At 39.5% G+C, this 20532-nt stretch overlaps 1 protein-coding gene across 1 annotated transcript in view; it reads right to left on the reverse strand.

Moving 5' to 3' along the window:
• Positions 1 to 20532, reverse strand: part of Prp19 (pre-mRNA processing factor 19) — a 130489-nt gene that overhangs the window by 60038 nt on the left and 49919 nt on the right. The window contains exon 3 of the mRNA XM_067155094.2: positions 10984 to 11125. Within this exon, the coding sequence (XP_067011195.2) occupies positions 10984 to 11125 (142 nt within the window). The remainder of the gene's footprint in view (positions 1 to 10983; positions 11126 to 20532) is intronic.

Raw genomic sequence — 20532 nt, forward strand, 5'->3', positions numbered from 1 at the left:
CATTTCCATTTTCAACATCACCATAGTCTTGCTTTTATCTGTACTGATTTTCATGCCATACTTCTCAGCTTTTTTGTTCAGTTCATTTTGTTGTGGTTGCACTTTTTTGCTGTTCTTTACTCAGATCATATCATCATCTGCAAATAGCAATATCTTCATCTCTTTATCTCCATAGGCTTCTTTTGTTTCCTTCAGAATTTCATCCAAGGCCATAATACACAAAAGAGGTGACAGCACACTCCCCTTTCTTAGTCCAGTCTTATTTCTGAACCATTCTGTCTTTCCAACTCGGGTCAGTACTCTGCTAACCCAGTTGTTGTACATTGCTTGCACAATTTCTATCATTTCTCTTTTTAACCATGGTTTCCCAAACCACCTTAGATGACATAAATGTAGTGTTTGCTAGTATAGAGAGTGACAAAGAGTACAAGATTGACAGATTCAAGTGATAACATTGGTAATGTGAAAACGTACATTGAAGTTGAGGCTGGAGCACAGATGTAATAACCCCCAAGTTTCTTTCCAGTGAAAGTATATTTATGTCTGATATACATGTACAGAAAGCTATTTGATAATTCAGGTAGTGGTATAAACTGGGCAGCTCGCAAGGCAGGTCATTTCCTCACTTCCTAACCAAGTGTACATGGAGCAGATCACGATTGCTTATCACAGTATGATTAACTTTATTGGCCACATTGAACCACTTGAGTCGTTCCATGTTCGCTTTCTCATTGAATGCTGTACTGTTTGGTTCTTGTAATCTGCCCAGTACTTTTCATTCGCTCTGATCATAATTTTCTCAATCCGTCTGAAATCGCTATAGCCCTTTTATGAATACTGCTGAAAATTTGCAAGTCTCCAGAAGGGTGATCATTTTATTTTTATTTTCTGCATGTGCTATCTTGAGTCCAACTGCTTTGAGATCTTGCTCAATTTTGTGGACACAATGTCCTCCTGTCTTCTTCAGAAGATTTCTCAAACACTAGTTATTATAAAATCCAGTTTCCTGGCAGTTGTAACATGTGAAAGAAATGAGAGATTCTTTTCTTCACTGTGCTGGTGATTGGGTCAATCTCTCAACAGCCAGTTTCATTAGGAAAGATTCTCCAGACACCTTCGACCTGGTATTTTTTATTTATGTAAGTTCTGATGATTCTTCTTTCAGTTTTGAGGAGCTGATCACTTCTTTTGTTTTTAATTTGGAACAGGGTTTCACAACCATAAGTGGCTTCCAGCAGAATTACGGTTTTATAGTGTTTGACCCCTGCCTGCTGTCATTTCTTGATGGATACAGTACTTTTGCATCCATCTCTTGGCACAGGCCAGAGCAAAGTGTAGCTTCCACTGAAGTCCCAGTCTCATCCATGGCTGTGACAATATGGAAGCTGCTGGGGTATGGGTGGTGCTGATTAATGACATTCAGAGCACAACCAGTATGTCAGTGTCCTGAAAGGTGTTGCTCATAGGGTTAGTTGTGCTACAATAGCACTGTCTGGCCCAGTGAGGAAAGCAATGGCAAACTACCTCACTCATCTTGCCTAGTACGCCTCATTTGGGCTCTGCCATTGGTTTTTGTGGTTTCCCTATAACTGCATAGCCTTTGGTGATGCTATCTGAGGATCCAACCAGCCTCTGGGCTGATGACCTGACAGACAGACAGACAGACAGACAGACAGTGTTTGACCTTTGTGTCTACTGACAGGCATTTCTAGGTTAGAAATATGACTTTTTTTCTTTTTGTTAGTCCTATTTATCCACGTTTCTTTCTCATTTAAGCTAATAATAATAATAATAATAATAATAATAATCGTATGGCCTCAGCTACCATGTGCAGACATTTTATTTTGACGCCACCTGGCTGTCTGCTCGTCAATTTCGACGTTCTTTTTTTTTTTTTTTTTTGCTAGATGCTTTACGCCGCACCGACACAGATAGGTCTTATGGCGACGATGGAACAGGGAAGGGCTGGGAGTGGGAAGGAAGAGGCCGTGGCCTTAATTAAGGTACAGCCCCAGCATTTGCCTGGTGTCAAAATGGGAAACCATGGAAAACCATGGAAAACCATCTTCAGGGCTGCCGACAGTGGGGTTCGAACCTACTATCTCCCGAATACTGGATACTGGCCGCACTTAAGCAACTGCAGGTATCGAGTTCGGTAATTTCGACGTTCTGTTTTACTCTGAACCTAATGTGTCACCAGAGATCTTTTACATGCTGACATCATACGACATGGAGTGTCGAATGGATTTTTTTCTGCCTTTGAAAAATCCGACTACCTCTGCCGGGTTTGAACCCGATGTCTTTAGATCAGAAGGCCGACACTCTACCACTGATCTACAGAGGCAGCTTGTGTGTGGTGATTTCTCCAAGATATTTAAATTGTAGAACTATGTTGATTTTTGATAATTTTTGAAGATTTAATTTAAGCTCAGGGGCTTCATGGACATGATCTTGGATATTTATAATCCTATTTTTAGGGTGATTTTTTGGAGACTAGTGATCTGGGCCCGAACTACTTCCAAATAAAGAGCTTAAAGAGCTAAAATGTCTATAAATCTCAGGCAGTTTGTTCTTATTGAGGGTTTTGCTCCAATTCTGATTTTAGGTGGGTTTTCCTGTTGCCAAAGTTTCACGATATAATTGAAAGCCATACTGAAAAGTGCTTTTGACACTTCTGCCCTGAAATTTACCTTGGAATTCATTTTGGTTATAATTAACTGACACTGATGTCATCAAGTTCAGGTACATAACATTTGGGACTTATGTACCCAAAGAAGATTACACTCTTTACTCAAGACTGTTACTATCCTAATGATCTGCAAGTTATTATGAAGAGGATCCATTTAAGCTTTGAACTTTTTTTTTTAGAATCTAAAAAGAGCATCACTAACAAAATAATTTAATTTTCATGAGTACAGACAGTATCTATTCTCGATACTCATAATGTATTAAGGGACCCTCTTCGGAGGCAGCCCTGCCCAGGGATTGGCGCCCCTGCCTATGTGAGTGCCAGAGCACAGTGACCCGGTATGTAACATCTGATAAGGGTCCCAGCTCAGGGTTACGAGCGAAGACCTGAACGGAATCTACAGCGGAGAAGATGGACTTCGGAACGGTGGAGATTGCGGAAGAGGCAGCCCAGTACTCAGGGAATAGTATGAGTACACTATCCAACAGCAGCGTCTGTTTCCCAGGTGAGGGGCAGCTGCAAGGGCGTCTGTTCCCCATGTAAGGGGCGGCCTAGAACAAACTCTGGGGCTTACAACCTCAGTTTTAACTCTGAGGAGCAGGCTGTTCCTGCCCTCCCACCTAACTTCAACTTAAGGCATGATGGAAACGTCTTCAGGAAAAACTACGCCAGGGGATACCCAGGTACGGAAATCCCCCACTGCCAAGAGCAGTGCAACCAGGCCGTGGGATTCTGGAGAACCTGGAACATCATGCAGGGAAGAGTCAGAGCTTCCCAGAACTTCAACGCAGAAGATTCGACCCAAGAAAAAACACCTTTTGGGAACAGTGAACATTAACACTCTTCTACAGGCCGGGAAATTAAAACAACTTACCATTATTATAAAAGAACGGGATATCTGCATATTAGCAGTACAAGAGACAAGATTTCTGGACAAAAATTCATTCGAGTCAGACGGTTTCAGAATCTATAAAGGAAAACCCGCAATAAGAAACAACGCTAACATACCAATTCTAGGAACGGCCTTTGTAGTCAAAAGAAGTATTACTGAGTCCGTCATAAACTTCATCTCACCAACAGGGAGGCTCTCACTTCTCCCCTTTGGATCTGGCAACAAAGCGTACATAATCATCAACGCACATGCCCCTATAAATGAAGATAACAGGAAACGTCCAGAAAAGGTGGATGAATTTTGGGAAACTCTTGAAGATATAACTTCCAAAATTCCACAATATCACGTAAAGGTTTTAGTTGGGGACTTTGACGCTCAGATAGGCAAATTTAAACATAGGAATTTCATTTTGTCCGTATTGAACTGAGAAAGGATGTTAGGAAAAACTTAAAACGGTCCACCTTTTCAATACAAAAATGTTATATTTATTTATAACATGTATTTGCACTTGGAACTAGTTTCGACGCTGTGTTTGCGTCATCAGCCAAAATGTGGGAAATAGGCAAGATGTAGGCATTTATATTACACAAGGCGTTACATTAAACAATACACATCTTATAAGGAGATAAAAACAGGGACGAATATAGAAACAAATGAATCGTTGAGAAAACAAAAGTTATACATATTAAAAATAACCTTTATCACGTATCTTTCTGTGCGAGCAAGATATGTGATTAAGGTTATTTTTAATATGTATAACTTTTGTTTTCTCAACGATTCATTTGTTTCTATATTCGTCCCTGTTTTTATCTCCTTATAAGATGTGTATTGTTTAATGTAACGCCTTGTGTAATATAAATGCCTACATCTTGCCTATTTCCCACATTTTGGCTGATGATGACGCAAACACAGCGTCGAAACTAGTTCCAAGTGCAAATACATGTTATAAATAAATATAACATTTTTGTATTGAAAAGGTGGACCGTTTTAAGTTTTTCCTAACATCCAGATAGGCAAAGAAAAGAAACCTAGAAAAGTCATGGGAGATTACCCAGCACACAGAAGAATGAACAGAAATGGCGAAAGACTGATTGACTACTGTAGACAATTCAATCTGAAACTCATGTCCATATATTTCAAAGTTCCAAAAAAGAAAACTTGGGTCTCTCCTAATACAATATTGGGTGAATTTCAGATTGACCATGTTGCAATAACAGCACGAAACCAGAAAGAAATCCTAAATGTCTAAGTAAGGAAAAGCCTGAACATTGATTCGGATCACTATCTCTCCGAGATAAAAGTAAGATTCCAGCCGAATAGATCTAAACCGAGACAGCAAAGGAAGCCCAGGATCAATAGAGAGACTTTGGAGCAGAATAAATTGGAATACCAACAGAACTTATCCAAACTAAGGATGACCAACTGGGATGAAATCAGAGATTCCATGAACAAAGCTGCTGAAGGTTTGGGGAATCCTCAGAGAAAACAGAAACATAGATGGTGGAACGAAAAATGTGACGATGCATTAGAAAGTAGACTCAAGGCCTGGAAGAGATGGCATTCGAACAGCAAGAGCGAGAACTTGTAACTTGGAAGACTTCAAGGAAGCAAGGAAGAGAACAGCTAGGATCATAAGAACAGAGAAGAGAAAATATGACAGGAATAGGATAGAGAAGCTGGAAGAAGAATTTAAAAAGACCACCACCAGGGAGTTCTACAAAACCTTCAAAGAAGACCTAAAGGGATACACACCACCAAATCTGTGCTTCAGACGAACAGACGGCATAGCAACAAATGATAAAGAAAACTGCCAGCTCTTGGCTAACTACTTCCAAACGCTGCTTAATTGTGAAGAACTGCATGAAAGACTGCCTGCCCTGAAATTATCCAATGAGAATCCAAATTCCAAACCACCAAGTCTAGATGAGCTAAAATGTATAATCAGAGAGCATAAAAACAACAAAGCACCAGGGGAAGATGGCAATGTGGCAGAAATGTGGAAGATCGGAGAAGAAGTGGCTGCAGAAAGAATACATCACCTCATAAAAGAGATTTGGAAAACTGAAAGGATTCCGAACGATTGGAAATGTGCGCTTATCCACCCACTCCACAAGAGAGGTAGCCGAATGGATATTAATAACTAAAAAGGTATCTCTTTACTTTCAGTCGGGTACAAAATATTCTCCAAAGTGCTACTGAACAGGGTCGAAGAACAAATAGACTCCCTCATTGGAGAATACCAAGCTGGTTTCCGGAAAGGGAGGTCGTGTACAGACCAGATATTCAACCTCAAGGGTATTCTAAGGACCAGAGCATTGAGGGGCCAGAACACAGTGGTAATCTTTGTCGATTTCCAAAAAGCATATGACTCAGTTGATAGACAGACATTATTTAATGTCCTAGAAGAGTTTGGAATCGACAGGAAAACGAGAGGAATGATAAAACAAACCCTGACACACATAATCTCAAAAATTAAATTTGCTGGAGAAATCTCTGATCCATTCCAAATAAAGACAGGAGTCAGACAAGGATTGTAAAACTGGTATTGGAGAAAGTCATAAGAACTTGAGAAAACTCTCTGAAAGTAGAAGGCATACAAGGAATTCATCTTGGGTGCAAGAGACAAAATTTGGAAATTAAATGTTTGGCTTTTGCTGATGATCTTGCTCTCTTAGCTCAAAACAGAGAGGATGCCCAAAGGAATTTGGAGCATCTTCATGACACTGCGAAGAAAACAGGTCTCAAAGTCTCCTACGAAAAGACGAAGTACATGGAGTATCGACATCAGGGAGAGAAAAGCATGGAAGTGAAGTGTGGAAAGGTTAGAAGAGTAGAAAAGTTTAAGTACAGTGAAACTCTGTTAAGAAGTATTTCAAGGGACCACACACACACAAAAAAGGGCTTCTTAAGCAGGAAACTTCTTAAAAGGGGTAATGCCCGAAAACTTATTCTGTACTTTGACATACATGTGAAACACACAGCCAACAGATTTCCTTGTTTGTGAACAATACCGAAATAGGCTGATATATAAGAGCTGCTAAAAGAAAGCCACAATATAAATACAGTATTAGATTATCATGACATATTTTTAGAGATAAAGTAAAATACTGTAATTGAACATACTGTATTATAAAAATTCTTGATAAGAGAAGGGAAGATATTATATAAAACCTTGCACAAGAGATAAAAGAAATACTAAGAACTTTAAAACGGTAGATAGTGACCGTACATTATGTAAATTCCATACTGCATTAGACATTAAATACATTTCCAAACACAAAAATCTAGGCTCCTACTTGGAAAAGAAATTGTCCAGGGTTGACTGTTTTTAGGTTTTTACAGCTTTCTTGAACTATAAACCACTGTGCTGGATAGCTGCAGTTGCTTAAGTGCGGCCAGTGAACCCCATTGTCGGTAGCCCTGAAGATGGTTTTCCATGGTTTCCCATTTTGTCCCTTAATTAAGGCCATGGCCGCTTCCTTCCCATTCCTAGCCCTTTCCTGTCCCATCGTCGCCATAAGACCTATCTGTGTCGGTGCGACGTAAAGCAACTTGCAAAAAACACTTTAAACCTCTCCATTTCCCACATTGCCTTCCACGTGTTCTGAGGCACACTGATTGAACCTTCCTAAACCGCCTCAGTTTTTCACACCCCCCGACATCTTCAAGTTAACGGCAGCAGACGGGACATCGGCAACTTATTCTTATAGATTCTTAGAACCTATTCATAGGCCTATATCGCCCCTGCATTCCTACTAATTGTCACGGCCACGGGCGTAGTTTCTGGCTGTTTTGCAAGTACCGCATGGACAAGCCGATATTGAGTTTATTTTCCTGCTTTAATCCTCTTCATGCTAAAGGTAATGAAGAAAAGAAAAGCAGGTTCGAAGTTGCAGAAATGAGTGCATGGGAAAGTATTGGGGTATTACGAGCGAGTGATAAAGGCGCAGTAGCAACACTAGCACATCTAAACGTAAACAGTTTCTTTCCCCATGAGAATTTTATTTCATGTCTCCTTGTGCTACGTTCTAATAATGCGATGTAATAATTACGAGTGACACTAATACAATGTTTAGCTCGTATACATGTCAAATTAAAAATAACTTTCAATTTCATGCCAACACGTGGTATCGCAATGCCTCAGTGCGTGTACCAGGCTCCCAACATCCAGCTGGTTATCAACATTCGTTCAACTTCGTAGACGATTGGGATCTTTCGGCAAGCTGTTTGGCAGCATAAATGTATCAGATGGCAAGTCGGCTGTTTCCTGCATAGAGTCAGGATGTTTACTTGTTTCGTAATAGTTTATTCACCTAACTAATAATGGACACGGAAAATCTTATCAGTTTAGTTCCAAAACATCATTTCCTCTGCGACAAGACCCATAAGCATTATTGCAACAACAACGTAAGAGAGAATGTCTGGAAGGAAATAAGCAAGGGAATGAAAAATCAAACAGGTTAGAATATTCAATTTTGTGGTAGTTAGGCCTATACGGTACTTTATTTCACAATTATTGTTGGCCTTATTTCAGAATCATATTATGTTGGAGTCCATATACAGTACGGTTTGTCAGCATGATAAATGACATGGCTTGGAATGTACAGTATTTACCGTGCACAATTTTGTAAGTGGCATTCCCTACGGTTGTCATTCATGTATTCCTAACAAAGAGTACGGTAATGCATAAGAAGCTGCTGTGTTGTGGACAAATATATTTTTTGGTTTTTAATTAATGTTGGTGCCACCTCGATTAATGACTACACCCTGTCACGGCATGCAACTTACTGCATTAATGTTGTATCAAACCATCCATTGCGTGCTTTGTGTTTCCTGCGTAGAATCCCATTCGATTCTATTCTGCTTGATGTAAACGGTGGAGTGGAAATTGAGCATCTGGTGTTGGTGTTGTCATAGCATGATGTCATACGGCCTTGGCAAGCCCGGAGAGGCTTCATGACAGGCACAAACGGTCTAACACAGGGTTCAACTTGCATGGGGACTGGAGGGTTCTAACCATGAGCTGCTTTGAGCGGATGTTTTCTATCTCAAGGGGCTCTAAAATTTGAACTGTTTAAGTGGGAAATATATTTACAACAGAACACTTTAAGCGGGATAAATATACATATATCTTAATGCAACCGATCAAGGGACCAAGAATATCACACTTCTTAGGCGGGAAAACTTCTTATGCAGGAACTTCTTAACCGAGTTTCACTGTATTTGGGAGAACTGATCCAACCCAATGGACCAGACAAGGAGGCAAACAAGGAAAGAGCTAGAAAATTGGAACTGGCCTACAGACTGACACAGAACAGGTACAATAAACGGGCAGTAAACATCTGAAGCTCACCCTCTGTATGGATACAGGCCAGTTACTCCAAGACTCAAATCAAGGAAAAGTTTCCTCAGAACAACAGAGGCTCTTAATGGGACACCTCTGCAATCCCGAATTGATAAGTGGCGCACAAGCTGCACTCGCTCCGAATAATGGTTGACACCAAGTGAAGAATTTCCACCTGGTCACATGGAGAAATGGAGTACTTGTAAATCACTGAACAGATTACGGGCAGGCGTGACAAGATGTAAAAGCAACCTGCAGAAGTGGGGTTTTAACATCAAGTCGTCATTGTGTGAGTGTGGTGCAATCCAGGCGACGTCTCATTTGTTGCAGTGTAGTGCCTTAAAACATGCACAGTACAAGATCTACTATAGGCAACAGAAAATGTACTGGACTGAAATAATAACATTAAGTTATTTATTAGACCACCTAATCAATACAAAATCGTCTTGGATGATTTACATAAATTTGTTAACTAATCATCCAAGACGATTTTGTATTGATTAGGTGGTCTAATAGATAACTTAAATGTTATTATTTCAATCAAATATCATCAATACGGACCAAAAATGATATTTATTACATGTAATGTACTGGATGTCGCCAATTTCTGGGCAAAAGTAGTGTAGACTTTTTCTTATAAGTGTGACTTTGTATATAATGTATATAATTCAGTAAGAGTATATATGTACAGTATTTATAATATTAATGCTCCTGATACGAATAAATAAATAACGGGCAGTATCCTACAAAGCAAAAATTAAACACTACAACGTTGTTGTAAAACCAGAGGGGCTGTATGGTTCAGAATACCTTATCTTAAAAAAGGGGAACTGAAAGAAATCGAGAAGAAGGAAAGGAAAATTCTAAGAAAAATTCTTGGACCTCAGAAAACGACGGATGGTACATGGAGGAAAAGGAGAAATGAGGATCTCTACAAGTATTCCAAAAAGATCACGGACACAATGTGAAAACGAAGACTGAAATTTTACAGACATCTCGTCAGAATGAATGACAACCCGCCTGACTAAAAGGATACTTAAATATATAATTGGATTGAGGAGGACAATGAAATGGGTGGAGGAGATTAAGAAGGACACAGAAGAAATTAAAATAACACCAGAATTAATCCTCAACAGAAAGAGGTTCAGAACTCGAGTAGATGACCACAAATTCCATGAAGAGCAGCGGAAGCACAGGCCCAAATTTGTAATATCTGAGGAGCAGAGAAAAATAAGGAGTGCACGAATGAAGAAGTTCTGGGAAGAGAAAAGGAGAAGAACTGGCCAGAAAGCATTAAGTTTCACGTGGTCCACAGTTGGCCAAATTTGGAAGCAAGAAGAATAATTGTAGCATGTTAACATTAAGATGTTTGAAATGTGTAATATAATTTTCATTGTAATCCATGTATGAATAGATAATGTTTCAGACATTTGACCTTAAGGTTACCTACGGGCTGATGATTCTCTTAACAAGGGGCAAAACCTGTCCCTGAGAAATGTACATAGTATTATGTAGACTTCATCCACGTAGCACGTGGCTTGTGTTGAATAGGTGGTGATAATAGAATAAATTATTTTTGTGATGATTTGCTTATAGTCAGTTTCAATACGGATCAATCATGAGAATTGTCTCTTGCAAAAGACTAGTGTTACGAAAATGTTGCAAACTTTGGGCTGGGAAGAGTAAGGAGACGAGATGCTCGACTATGTGATATGTTTACATAAAATCAGCTTCATGGTCCGTATCGCACTTCAATAGATTCACAATTAAGTATTTATTTATTTTCCACCTAGTCGATACTAGGTGGAAAATAAATAAATACTTAATTGTGAATCTATGTGACATGTGCTGAGCTGTCAGCGGAGAATTGGTGTGAAATGATATTAGTAGAGGAATAAGCTTGAGCATTTTATGCTCTCTGAAATGTAGACATTTGATATTCTGTTTACTCTCAGATTAAAGATACAGAGCATGAAATTTCATATAAGTCCTGACTCTAATTATCAGTAAGATCAGTCAATTTCAGGTCAAAGGGCCTCGCAATGAACATAAAATTACCTCAGTTCCTGCCGAGCTGTTTGTAGCTGTTGTCTCTGAGTGAAGCTGTGCAACATCACAGCATCCCACTCATCCTGTAACGTCTTCAAGATCGCAGGAATACTGGTAGCAGAGGGAGGTTTTGGCTTTACAATCGGTGTCGCTGGAAAGAGAAACACATATTGTCAGTGCGGAGGAGCAACATCACAACAAACATTTGTGTCTTCAATGGGTGGTATGGAATAAACACGAGTATTTAGAATATACTCAACTTTTCCAAGCTTATACTCCACTTCATATGAATAAAGTTCTTGAGAATGTAGTCACTAGCTGTGTATATATTCATGTCATGCAGGTGGTGAAGTATAAACTCACATTTATAACAGTTGAGGAGTATATTCTCATTTGTGGTGTGAATAAACGAGAGTACCTTCTCAAATTTATGAGTATTTGCTCACTCTATTTTGAGGAGGACTGAAAGGTGCCAGGCCTGTGGTAGCCCCTTTCGGTGCTTGCTGGAAGGGACTAGTGAATCAGCCGATCGGGGAGCTCGCAGCCAGCCTGGAGGGCACGGCTGGTATTTCCATGCGTTATTCTCGTCAGCTGGCTTACCTGCGGGAATGTTCCGCCTCCAGCCACCTCGCGAATATTCTGCTTCCAATCGCGCGAGCTATAAAAAGGGAGGCAAGCCGCAGACAGTCAGTTTCTGTTGGGCTCCGTGGTGGAGCTATAGTGAGCGTTGGAGTCCGCGGTAGAGTCAGTGTGGGAATCCGTGTGTTGGTGTTCGGTATCTGGGCTGAGGAAAACAGAGGTGCTGGGTATCGCTAGTGTCTCGCCGAGGTCTGAACGAGGAGCTGTTGTGTGTGTGCGTCGGAGTGACAAGTGAATAGCTGGACTGCAGACAACGTGCGGAACAGAAGACTATGAACTACCTGAGAGTACTGAGTGTTTGTGTATTTCTGTGGACTCAGGATTGCCGTGACTCAGCGAGGGATGCCGCTATCTTGAGTGTGAGGGTAAATGGACCTGTGCTAATATTTGCTGTTGTATCGTCCTGTTGTTGAATATGTTGAGCTGTTGCTGTTTGACTGTTCACTGCATGTGACTGTGTGAATTACTGGGCTGTCTCTGGAGTTGAACCAATGGATAATCATCGTGTGTTGTGTACGCCAACAGATAGCCATCGTGTGTTGTGTACGCCAACAGATAGCCACCGTGTGTTGTGTACGCCAACAGATAGCCATCGTGTGTTGTGAACACCAACAGATAGCCATCGTGTGTTGTGAACACCAACAGATAGCCATCGTGTGTTGTGTACAGATCCAGCAGTCTACACACAGCTGCTGAGGAAGTGAAAGTAAGGATTACTCTATTAAAGGACTATTTAAAATAGTTTTTACTTGAGTCTGCCTTGTCAATACACCTTATAATGATAGAAAACTATTTATTTCAGGAAAAGGAACATCAATGTCATATAAATATAATATAATTTTCAATTCAGATAAAATAGAGAATAAATGTATATTTAATAAATCAGGAATTTACAAACTGACATGCCAAACATGTAAACAACGATACATAGGACAGCCTGGAAGTAGTTTGGCTATAAGGTACAAAGAACATGTTAATGTAGTCAAACATAAAAGATATTCGGCAATGGGAGAACATATGGTTGAAAAGAATCATAAATTTACAGACATTTCTAATGACATGGAATTAATACATTCATCCAAAAAGGGAAAATTCATGAATGTTTTGGAAAGTTACAAAATTTATCTTGTATAATACACAGCTATATCATCTGAGGGCCTAGCAGGCATCATTTTTTGTAAAAGAGACCAAATCTCTCATAATGAATCAACACTGCCTGTTGCTCCACGTAGCCTATGCAGTGGCGTCCATTATATGCACTAACCCTGCATCTTGGTAGGTGTGCTAGTTACCAAATGATGAGCCCAACTTAGCACACTGGGGCAAAACGCTGGCCACCAACAATGAGTTAGTTGGAGAATTTATAATTTCCAATAACAGATTATTTATATTGGAATTATGGTGTGGTGAACTAGTGTGTCGACACACGGCACACTTCCATCTTGGACTGCCAGAGAAGCAGTGTTTCGCGTTGGTGTGGTGAAATATGAACCACGCTTCATAGTTAAATTCTATTCACTGAATGAAATATTCGACTTTCTGATAACAATAAAATATGAACTTCATGAAATGCCTTATTTTACGCGAATAATCCCCACATATTTTTTAAACAAATTGAGGCATGAAATTGGGGTGCTGGTTTTATTTGCGTCAAGGTTGGCAACATGCTCCTGGCTCACCTAGATTTTTTTGTTGGGTGTACAGTGATGCTTTGTGTAACCACAGATGGAATAAAATTGTCACCATATGTCATATTTAAACAGAAAACTATTCAGACTTTTAATTATAAACTGCCTTAACATTTTTAAAAAATTATATTTTACAGAGTAATTTAAATTCAAAATTTCTCCACGTCACAATAGAAAGCATCTTCCGGAACGTGCAGGGTAGCTTTCTGCACTTTCACTCACTTTGGTGTGTCTATAGTGTGTTTCATAGTTGTTAAGTTCGAGTGAAATCTTATATTCTTTTGTATTCAGTGTTTTAAGGAACGCCACAGTATCACGTAGCAGGCAGTGTGCAGAGAAGCAGAATCCGCAAAGGCTAGCAATGCCGACAGTAGGCAAAAAACCGTGGTTCATAATTATAATCAATCTGTACGTACCGAAAAATATTGTCAATGCTGATGAGACTGCATTTTTTATTTTTACTGCCGAACCCAGGAAGACTTATGGTTTTAACCCGACAGCATGGAGTGACGTGCCTGACACGCATTCTGCCACATCTGTATTGTCGCTCCATCTCGTGAATTTCCTTAAAACTACGTCCAAAATCTCTTCACAGTTATCTAGATGTCTTTCGTTTCATACATCTATCGATTCATTTGAAAGATTTTTCACCTCACTAGCGATATGTAAAAATCATTGACTATTTGTTTGTGTAATCTTCCCACCATGGCGTTCGTAAGCAAAGATATATTAACCTGCGATGCTCTCGAAGGCATTTTAAATGAGTGTTTTAGTGATTCTGAGGACAGTAACTATAATTTTAGCAAACATTCTGATGACAGTGATGTTGATGTTGCCAAATTGGACCCCAAGGCTTAGGTCAAAATGTAATTGAACCGGTAAAGGCTTTCAAATGTTTTTTTACTCTTGAACTCATCCAGCTGATTGTGACGGAAACAAATCGCTACGCTGAACAATATATGAAGTCCCGAGGAATGTCATTTCCGTTTCAATCTAGGATAAGGGAATGGATTCCAGGAACTGAAAATGAGATGTATGTTACCTTAGCCCTCATCATGCTGATGGGAACTGTACAGAAACCAACCTTTACGTCATGCTTCTCAACAAATTGTACCACTGCCACGCCCCTTTTTTGTATCTGTCATATCGCTAGACAGGTTTGAATCCATATGTAAATTTCTTCACTTCTACGACGAGACTAAGCACACTGCATATTGGGGGCCAAAGAAAGCTATTTCCCATATCCAATTATCACATATCTCAGTTACAGATTTCAGTCTTTTTATTTACCTGCTCAGGATATTTCTATTGATGAATCCATAACTCTCATTTCAGCAGTACCTGCCACTCAAATCTTCCAAATTCGGCATTAAAACATCAAACTATGTGAGTCTAGCACTGGATATCTCTGGTCTTTCATAGTATATACAGGAAAGGACACTATACTAGAATCTTCTTTTGTATACAGTGATACAACTAAAACCATGGCCATAGTCTTGACCCTCACTGAACCCCTTCTTAGAAGAGGACGTACCTTGTGGATGGACAACTTTTACAACTCTACCATCTTGGCACAAATGTTTAAAAACTTGAAAACAGATTGTGGAGAAACCCTCAGGCTGAACAGGAAGGTGGTGCCGAAGAAAGTCAAAGACAAAAAACTAAAAACTAAAACTAAAACCCGAAGAGATTATTTGTCAACATTCAGGACCTGTTACTGTTATAAAATGACAAAAAGAACATGACCATGATTTCCACATTTCCACAATGATGAATCCACCATGAAAAAGAAGACGAAAAAGAAAGAAAGAAAGAAAGAAAGAAAGAAAGAAAGAAAGAAAGAAAGAAAGAAAGAAAGAAAGAAAGAATAAAAGAAAGAAAGAAAGAAAGAAAGAAAAATCAAACCTATTCTCGCATTGGACTATAATAAACACATTGGTGGTGTACACCTGGAAGATCAGGTTCTTCAAAGTTATCTCATTGAAAGAAAGAAAATGAATAAATGGCACCTGAAACTATTTAGAAGATTGCTAAATGTGTGCATATTAAATGCTTTAATAACATGCAGGAAAAACTGTCCAAGAAAAAATTAAGACTCACTCAATTTCAGGGTTGAATTGGTGGAAGGACTGGTGACTGAGAATAGAACTGGAGTTGAAAGAAAGGCTCCAGGGAAGCATTCCACAGACAATACGGTGCCACAGTTGACACTTCATAGAAAGAATCCCTCCCACAGAGGAGAAGGCTAAGCCAAAAGGAGGTGTGTAATTTGCTACAAAAGAAATAAGAGGGAGGTACCCGAACTGTGAAGCTGCACTTTGTATAGATGAATGTTTCAAAGTCTACCACACAAAAAGCCAGTTTTAGTGAAGTCCGTGTATGTAGGCTACATTTCTCAAAGTCTCTGAACTTACTGTTTGACGTCACTGTAAAGTGCAGGGTTATAGCAATGGGACCTACAATTCAATTCAAATTCACATTCAAATCACAGGAATGTAACTTTCAAGAATTCCACATCTATATATATATATATATATATATATATATATATATATATATATATATATAATAAGAGTTTTGTCTGTACATTGCTCAGAATTTAAAAAGGATGGTATTTCTGAATCAGTTATGCCCACAGTAACAAGGAAATGCTCTGTTTACTTTTCCATAATTTCTGTCTGTCTGTCTGTCTGTATGTATGTACACTCATCATGAGAAAACGGCTGAAGAGAATTTATCAAAAATATGTATACAAAGTCGGGTAATTAGTCGCTACAGTCTAGGCCATAAATAATTTTATTCATGCTAAATGAAATGGTAGTTGAGGGCAAAGCCTAAAATTTAATTCTCAAATATTTATGTTATTAGTGGTCATGTTGTTGTTTGAGTCATCAGTCCATAGACTGGTTTGATGGAGCCCTCCATGCCACCCTATCCTGAGCTAACCTTTTCATTTCTACGTAACTATTGCATCCTACATCTGCTCTAATCTGCTTGTCATATTCATACCTTGGTCTACCCCTACCGTTCTTACCACCTACACGTCCTTCAAAAACTAACTGAACAAGTCCTGGGTGTCTTCTATCTTCATTCTATCTCTTCTTCTCGTCAAATTTAGCCAAATTGATCTCCTCTCACCAATTCGCTTCAGTATCTCTTCATTCGTGATTCCATCTATCCATCTCACCTTCAGCATTCTCCTGTAACACCACATTTCAAAAGCTTCTATTCTCTTTCTTTCTGAGCTAGTTACCATCCATGTTTCACTTCCATACAATGCCACGCACCACACGAAAGTCTTCAAAAACATCTTTCTAATTCTGATATCAATGTTTGAAGTGAGCATATTTCTTTTTTTAAGAAAGCTCTTCCTCGCTTGTGCTAGCCTGCATTTTATGTCCTCCTTACTTCTGCCATTGTTAATTATTTTACTACCCAAGTAACAATATTCATCTACTTCATTTCCTAATCTATTATTTCCTACATCACCTGCCTTCGTTCGACTGCACTCCATTACTTTTGTTTTGGACTTATTTATTTTCATCTTGTACTCCTTACCCAAGACTTCATCCATACCATTCAGCAACTTCGAGATCTTCTGCAGTCTCAGATAAAATAACAATATCATCGGCAAATCTCAAGGTTTTGATTCCCTCTCCTTGGACAGTGATTCCCTTTCCAAATTTCTCTTTGATTTCCTTTACTGCCTGTTCTACGTAAACACTGAAAAGGAGAGGGGACAAACTGCAGCCTTGCCTCATTCCTTTCTGGATAGCTGCTTCTTTTTCAAAGCCCTCGATTCTTATCACTGCAGACTGATTTTTATACAGAATGTAGATAATTCTTCGTTCTCGGTATCTGATCCCTATCATCTTCAAAATCATAAATAGCTTGGTCCAATCAACATTATCGAATGCCTTTTCTAGATCTATGAATGCCATGTACGTGGGCTTGTCCTTCTTGATTCGGTCCTCTAAGATCAGAAGTAAAGTTAGGATTGCTTCACGTGTTCCTAGATTTCTTCTGAAGCCAAATTGATCTTCTTCCAACTCAGCTTCAACTTGTTTTTCCATTCTTCTGTAAATAATACGTGTTAAAATTTTGCAGGCATGAGATACTAAACTAATGATGCGGTAGTTTTCACACCTGTCAGCACCGGCTTTCTTGGGAATAGGTATAACAACATTCTTCCGAAAATCGGATGGGACTTCTCCTGTCTCATACATCTTGCACACTAAATGAAATAAGCTTGCCATGCTGGTTTCTCCTAAGGCACCGGGCGAGTTGGCCGTGCGTGTAGAGGCGCGCGGCTGTGAGCTTGCATCCGGGAGATAGTAGGTTTGAATCCCACTATTGGCAGCCCTGAAGATGGTTTTCCGTGGTTTCCTTAATTAAGGCCACGGCCGCTTCCTTCCAACTCCTAGGCCTTTCCTATCCCATCGTCGCCATAAGACCTATCTGTGTCGGTGCGACGTAAAGCCCGTAGCAAAAAAAAAAAAATCTCCTAAGGCAGTCAGTAATCCAGAGGGAATATCATCAATTCCAGGTGCCTTGTTCCTATTGAGGTCACTCACAGCTCTGTCAAACTCTGACCTCAAAATTGGGTCTCCCATTTCATCAGCATCAACAGCCTCTTCATGTTCCAAAACCAAATTATCTACATCTTTACCTTGATACAACTGTTGGATATGCTCCTGCCATCTTTCTGCTTTGTCTTCTTTCCCTAGAAGTGGCTTTCCATCTGAGCTCTTAATATTCATACACCTAGATTTCCTTTCTCCAAAGGTTTCCTTGATTTTCCTGTATGCAGCATCTACCTTTCCCAGGACCACACAGCCTTCCACATCCTTGCACTTCTCCTTCAGCCATTCTTCCTTAGCTACCTTGCACTTTCTATCCACTTGATTCTTTAATCGCCTGTATTCTTTTCTGCCCTCCTCATTTCTAGCATTCTTGTATTTTCGTCGTTCATCAATCAGGTCTAGTATCTCCTGAGTTATCCACTGATTCTTAGTTGATCTTTTCTTCCTTCCTAACATTTCTTCAGCAGCCCTACTGACTTCTTTTTTTCATGACTCTCCACTCTTCCTCTATAGTGTTTCCTTCAGCCTTTTCATTTAGTCCTTGTGCAACATGTTCCTTGAAACAATCCCTCACACTCTTTTCTATCAACTTGTCTAGATCCCATCTTTTTGCATTCTTTCCTTTCTTCAATTTCTTCAACTTCAGATGGCATTTCATGACCAACAAGTTGTGGTCAGAGTCCACGTCTGCTCCTGGGAAAGTTTTGCAATCCAACACCTGGTTTCCGAATCTCTGCCTAATCATAATGAAGTCTATTTGATACCTTCCAGTGTCTCCAGGTCTCGTCTACGTATACAGCCGTCATTTGAACCAAGTATTGGCAAGGACTAAATTATGATCAGTTCAGAATTCAACCAGCTAACTTCCTCTTTCGTTCCTTTGTCCCAATCCAAATTCTCCTACTGCACTATTTTCTCTTCCTTGGCCTACCACTGCATTCCAGTCTCCCAACACAATTAGATTCTTGTCACCTTTTAAATATTGTATTAAATCTTCTAACTCCTCGTATATTCTTTCCATTTCTTCATCATCCGCGGAACTAGTAGGCATATAGACCTGCACTATTGTGGTGGGCATTGGTTTGGTGTCTATCTTGACGACAATAATTCTTTCACTATGCTGGTCGTAGTTGCTTACCCGCTGCCCTATTTTCTTATTCATTATTAAACCAACTCCTGCATTTCCCCTGTTTGATTTTGTGTTGACCAAAAATCTAGTTCTTCCTGCCAACGTACTTCACTTATACCAACTACATCTAACTTTAGCCTATCCATCTCCCTTTTCAGATTCTCTAACCTACCACAACGATTCAAACTTCTAACATTCTACGCTCCGACTCGCAGAATGTCAGTATCCATCTTCCTGATGATCGCCCCCTCTCGTGTAGTCCCCACCCGGAGATCCGAATGGGGGACTAGTTTACCTCCGGAATATTTTACCCGGGAGGAAGCCATCATCAGTACATCATTCATACAGAGAGAGCTGCATGTCCTCGGGAGTTAGTTACGGCTGTAGTTTCCCGTTGCTTTCAGCCGTGTAGCAGTATCAACACAGCTAAGCCATGTTGAGTATTATTACAAGGCCGTATCAGTCAATCATCTAGATTGCCACCCTTGCAACTACCGAAAGGCTGCTACCCCCCTTTCGATGAACCATTCGTTAGTCTGGTCTCTCAACAGATACCCATCCGATATGGTTGCAACTGCGGCACAGCTATCTGCATCATTGGGACATGCAAGCCTCCCCACCACGGCAAGGTCACATGGTTCGCAGAGGTGGTCATATCTTAATGAAAATCGGTATACAAAGTGGGGGGAATAAGTCGCTATAATCTAGGACATAAATAAATTTACTCGCGCTGAGTGAAATGGTAGTTTAGGGGAAGGGCCTAACATTTAAATCTCAAAAATTTGTTATTAACGGTCGTATCTTAACGAAAATCAGTAGGGAAAGTGGAGGAATAAGTCGCTATAATCTAGCTCATAAATAATTGTATTCACTCTGAACGAAATAGTAGTTTAGGGGTAGGACCAAAATTTAATTCCAAATAATTATCTTAGTGGTCATATCGATAAATACTAAGTTAACTAAAGTTATGTAGATTATAGTTCCGATAATTTATATCTTATACATTTAGCAATTGAGGCTTTCACGGCCGACGTTACAAATCATGTTAGCGTTTTCCGGGCTTGTAGGCCGTGGTCCAGGCGCGAGTGAATGTCCCGACGTTTCACCGAAGACTGCGCTCGGCATTGTCAAGGGTTACATGTTATAATTCTCATGTTTTGGTCCGTATTGAAATGTACAATGAAGTCAAATGAATATTAAAATTTATTTATTCCACATATTCAATACATAGAGATTTTAATTAAGAAATTAAATCTTGAATAAAATTATAGGGACATGTTTGCCCTTTAATTAAAAAAACAGCTACTTGCCATCGAACACTCTTACATGCTTTAAAAGGACTAAACTTACCTTTTCACAAACAAAAAAACAAAATTCTTTGCTTCGCCAAACTATTAATACTACAATTTGATTTCTTATACCCTCAACCCTTTACAGAACACCTTTTAGTGATATTAACTGCTTACCATCAAACACACTTCTTCACTCGTGCTTTTAGAAGACTACAGTTTTATCTCTT

This window comes from Anabrus simplex, chromosome 10 (assembly GCF_040414725.1).
Source record: "Anabrus simplex isolate iqAnaSimp1 chromosome 10, ASM4041472v1, whole genome shotgun sequence".
Lineage (NCBI taxonomy): Eukaryota > Metazoa > Arthropoda > Insecta > Orthoptera > Tettigoniidae > Anabrus > Anabrus simplex.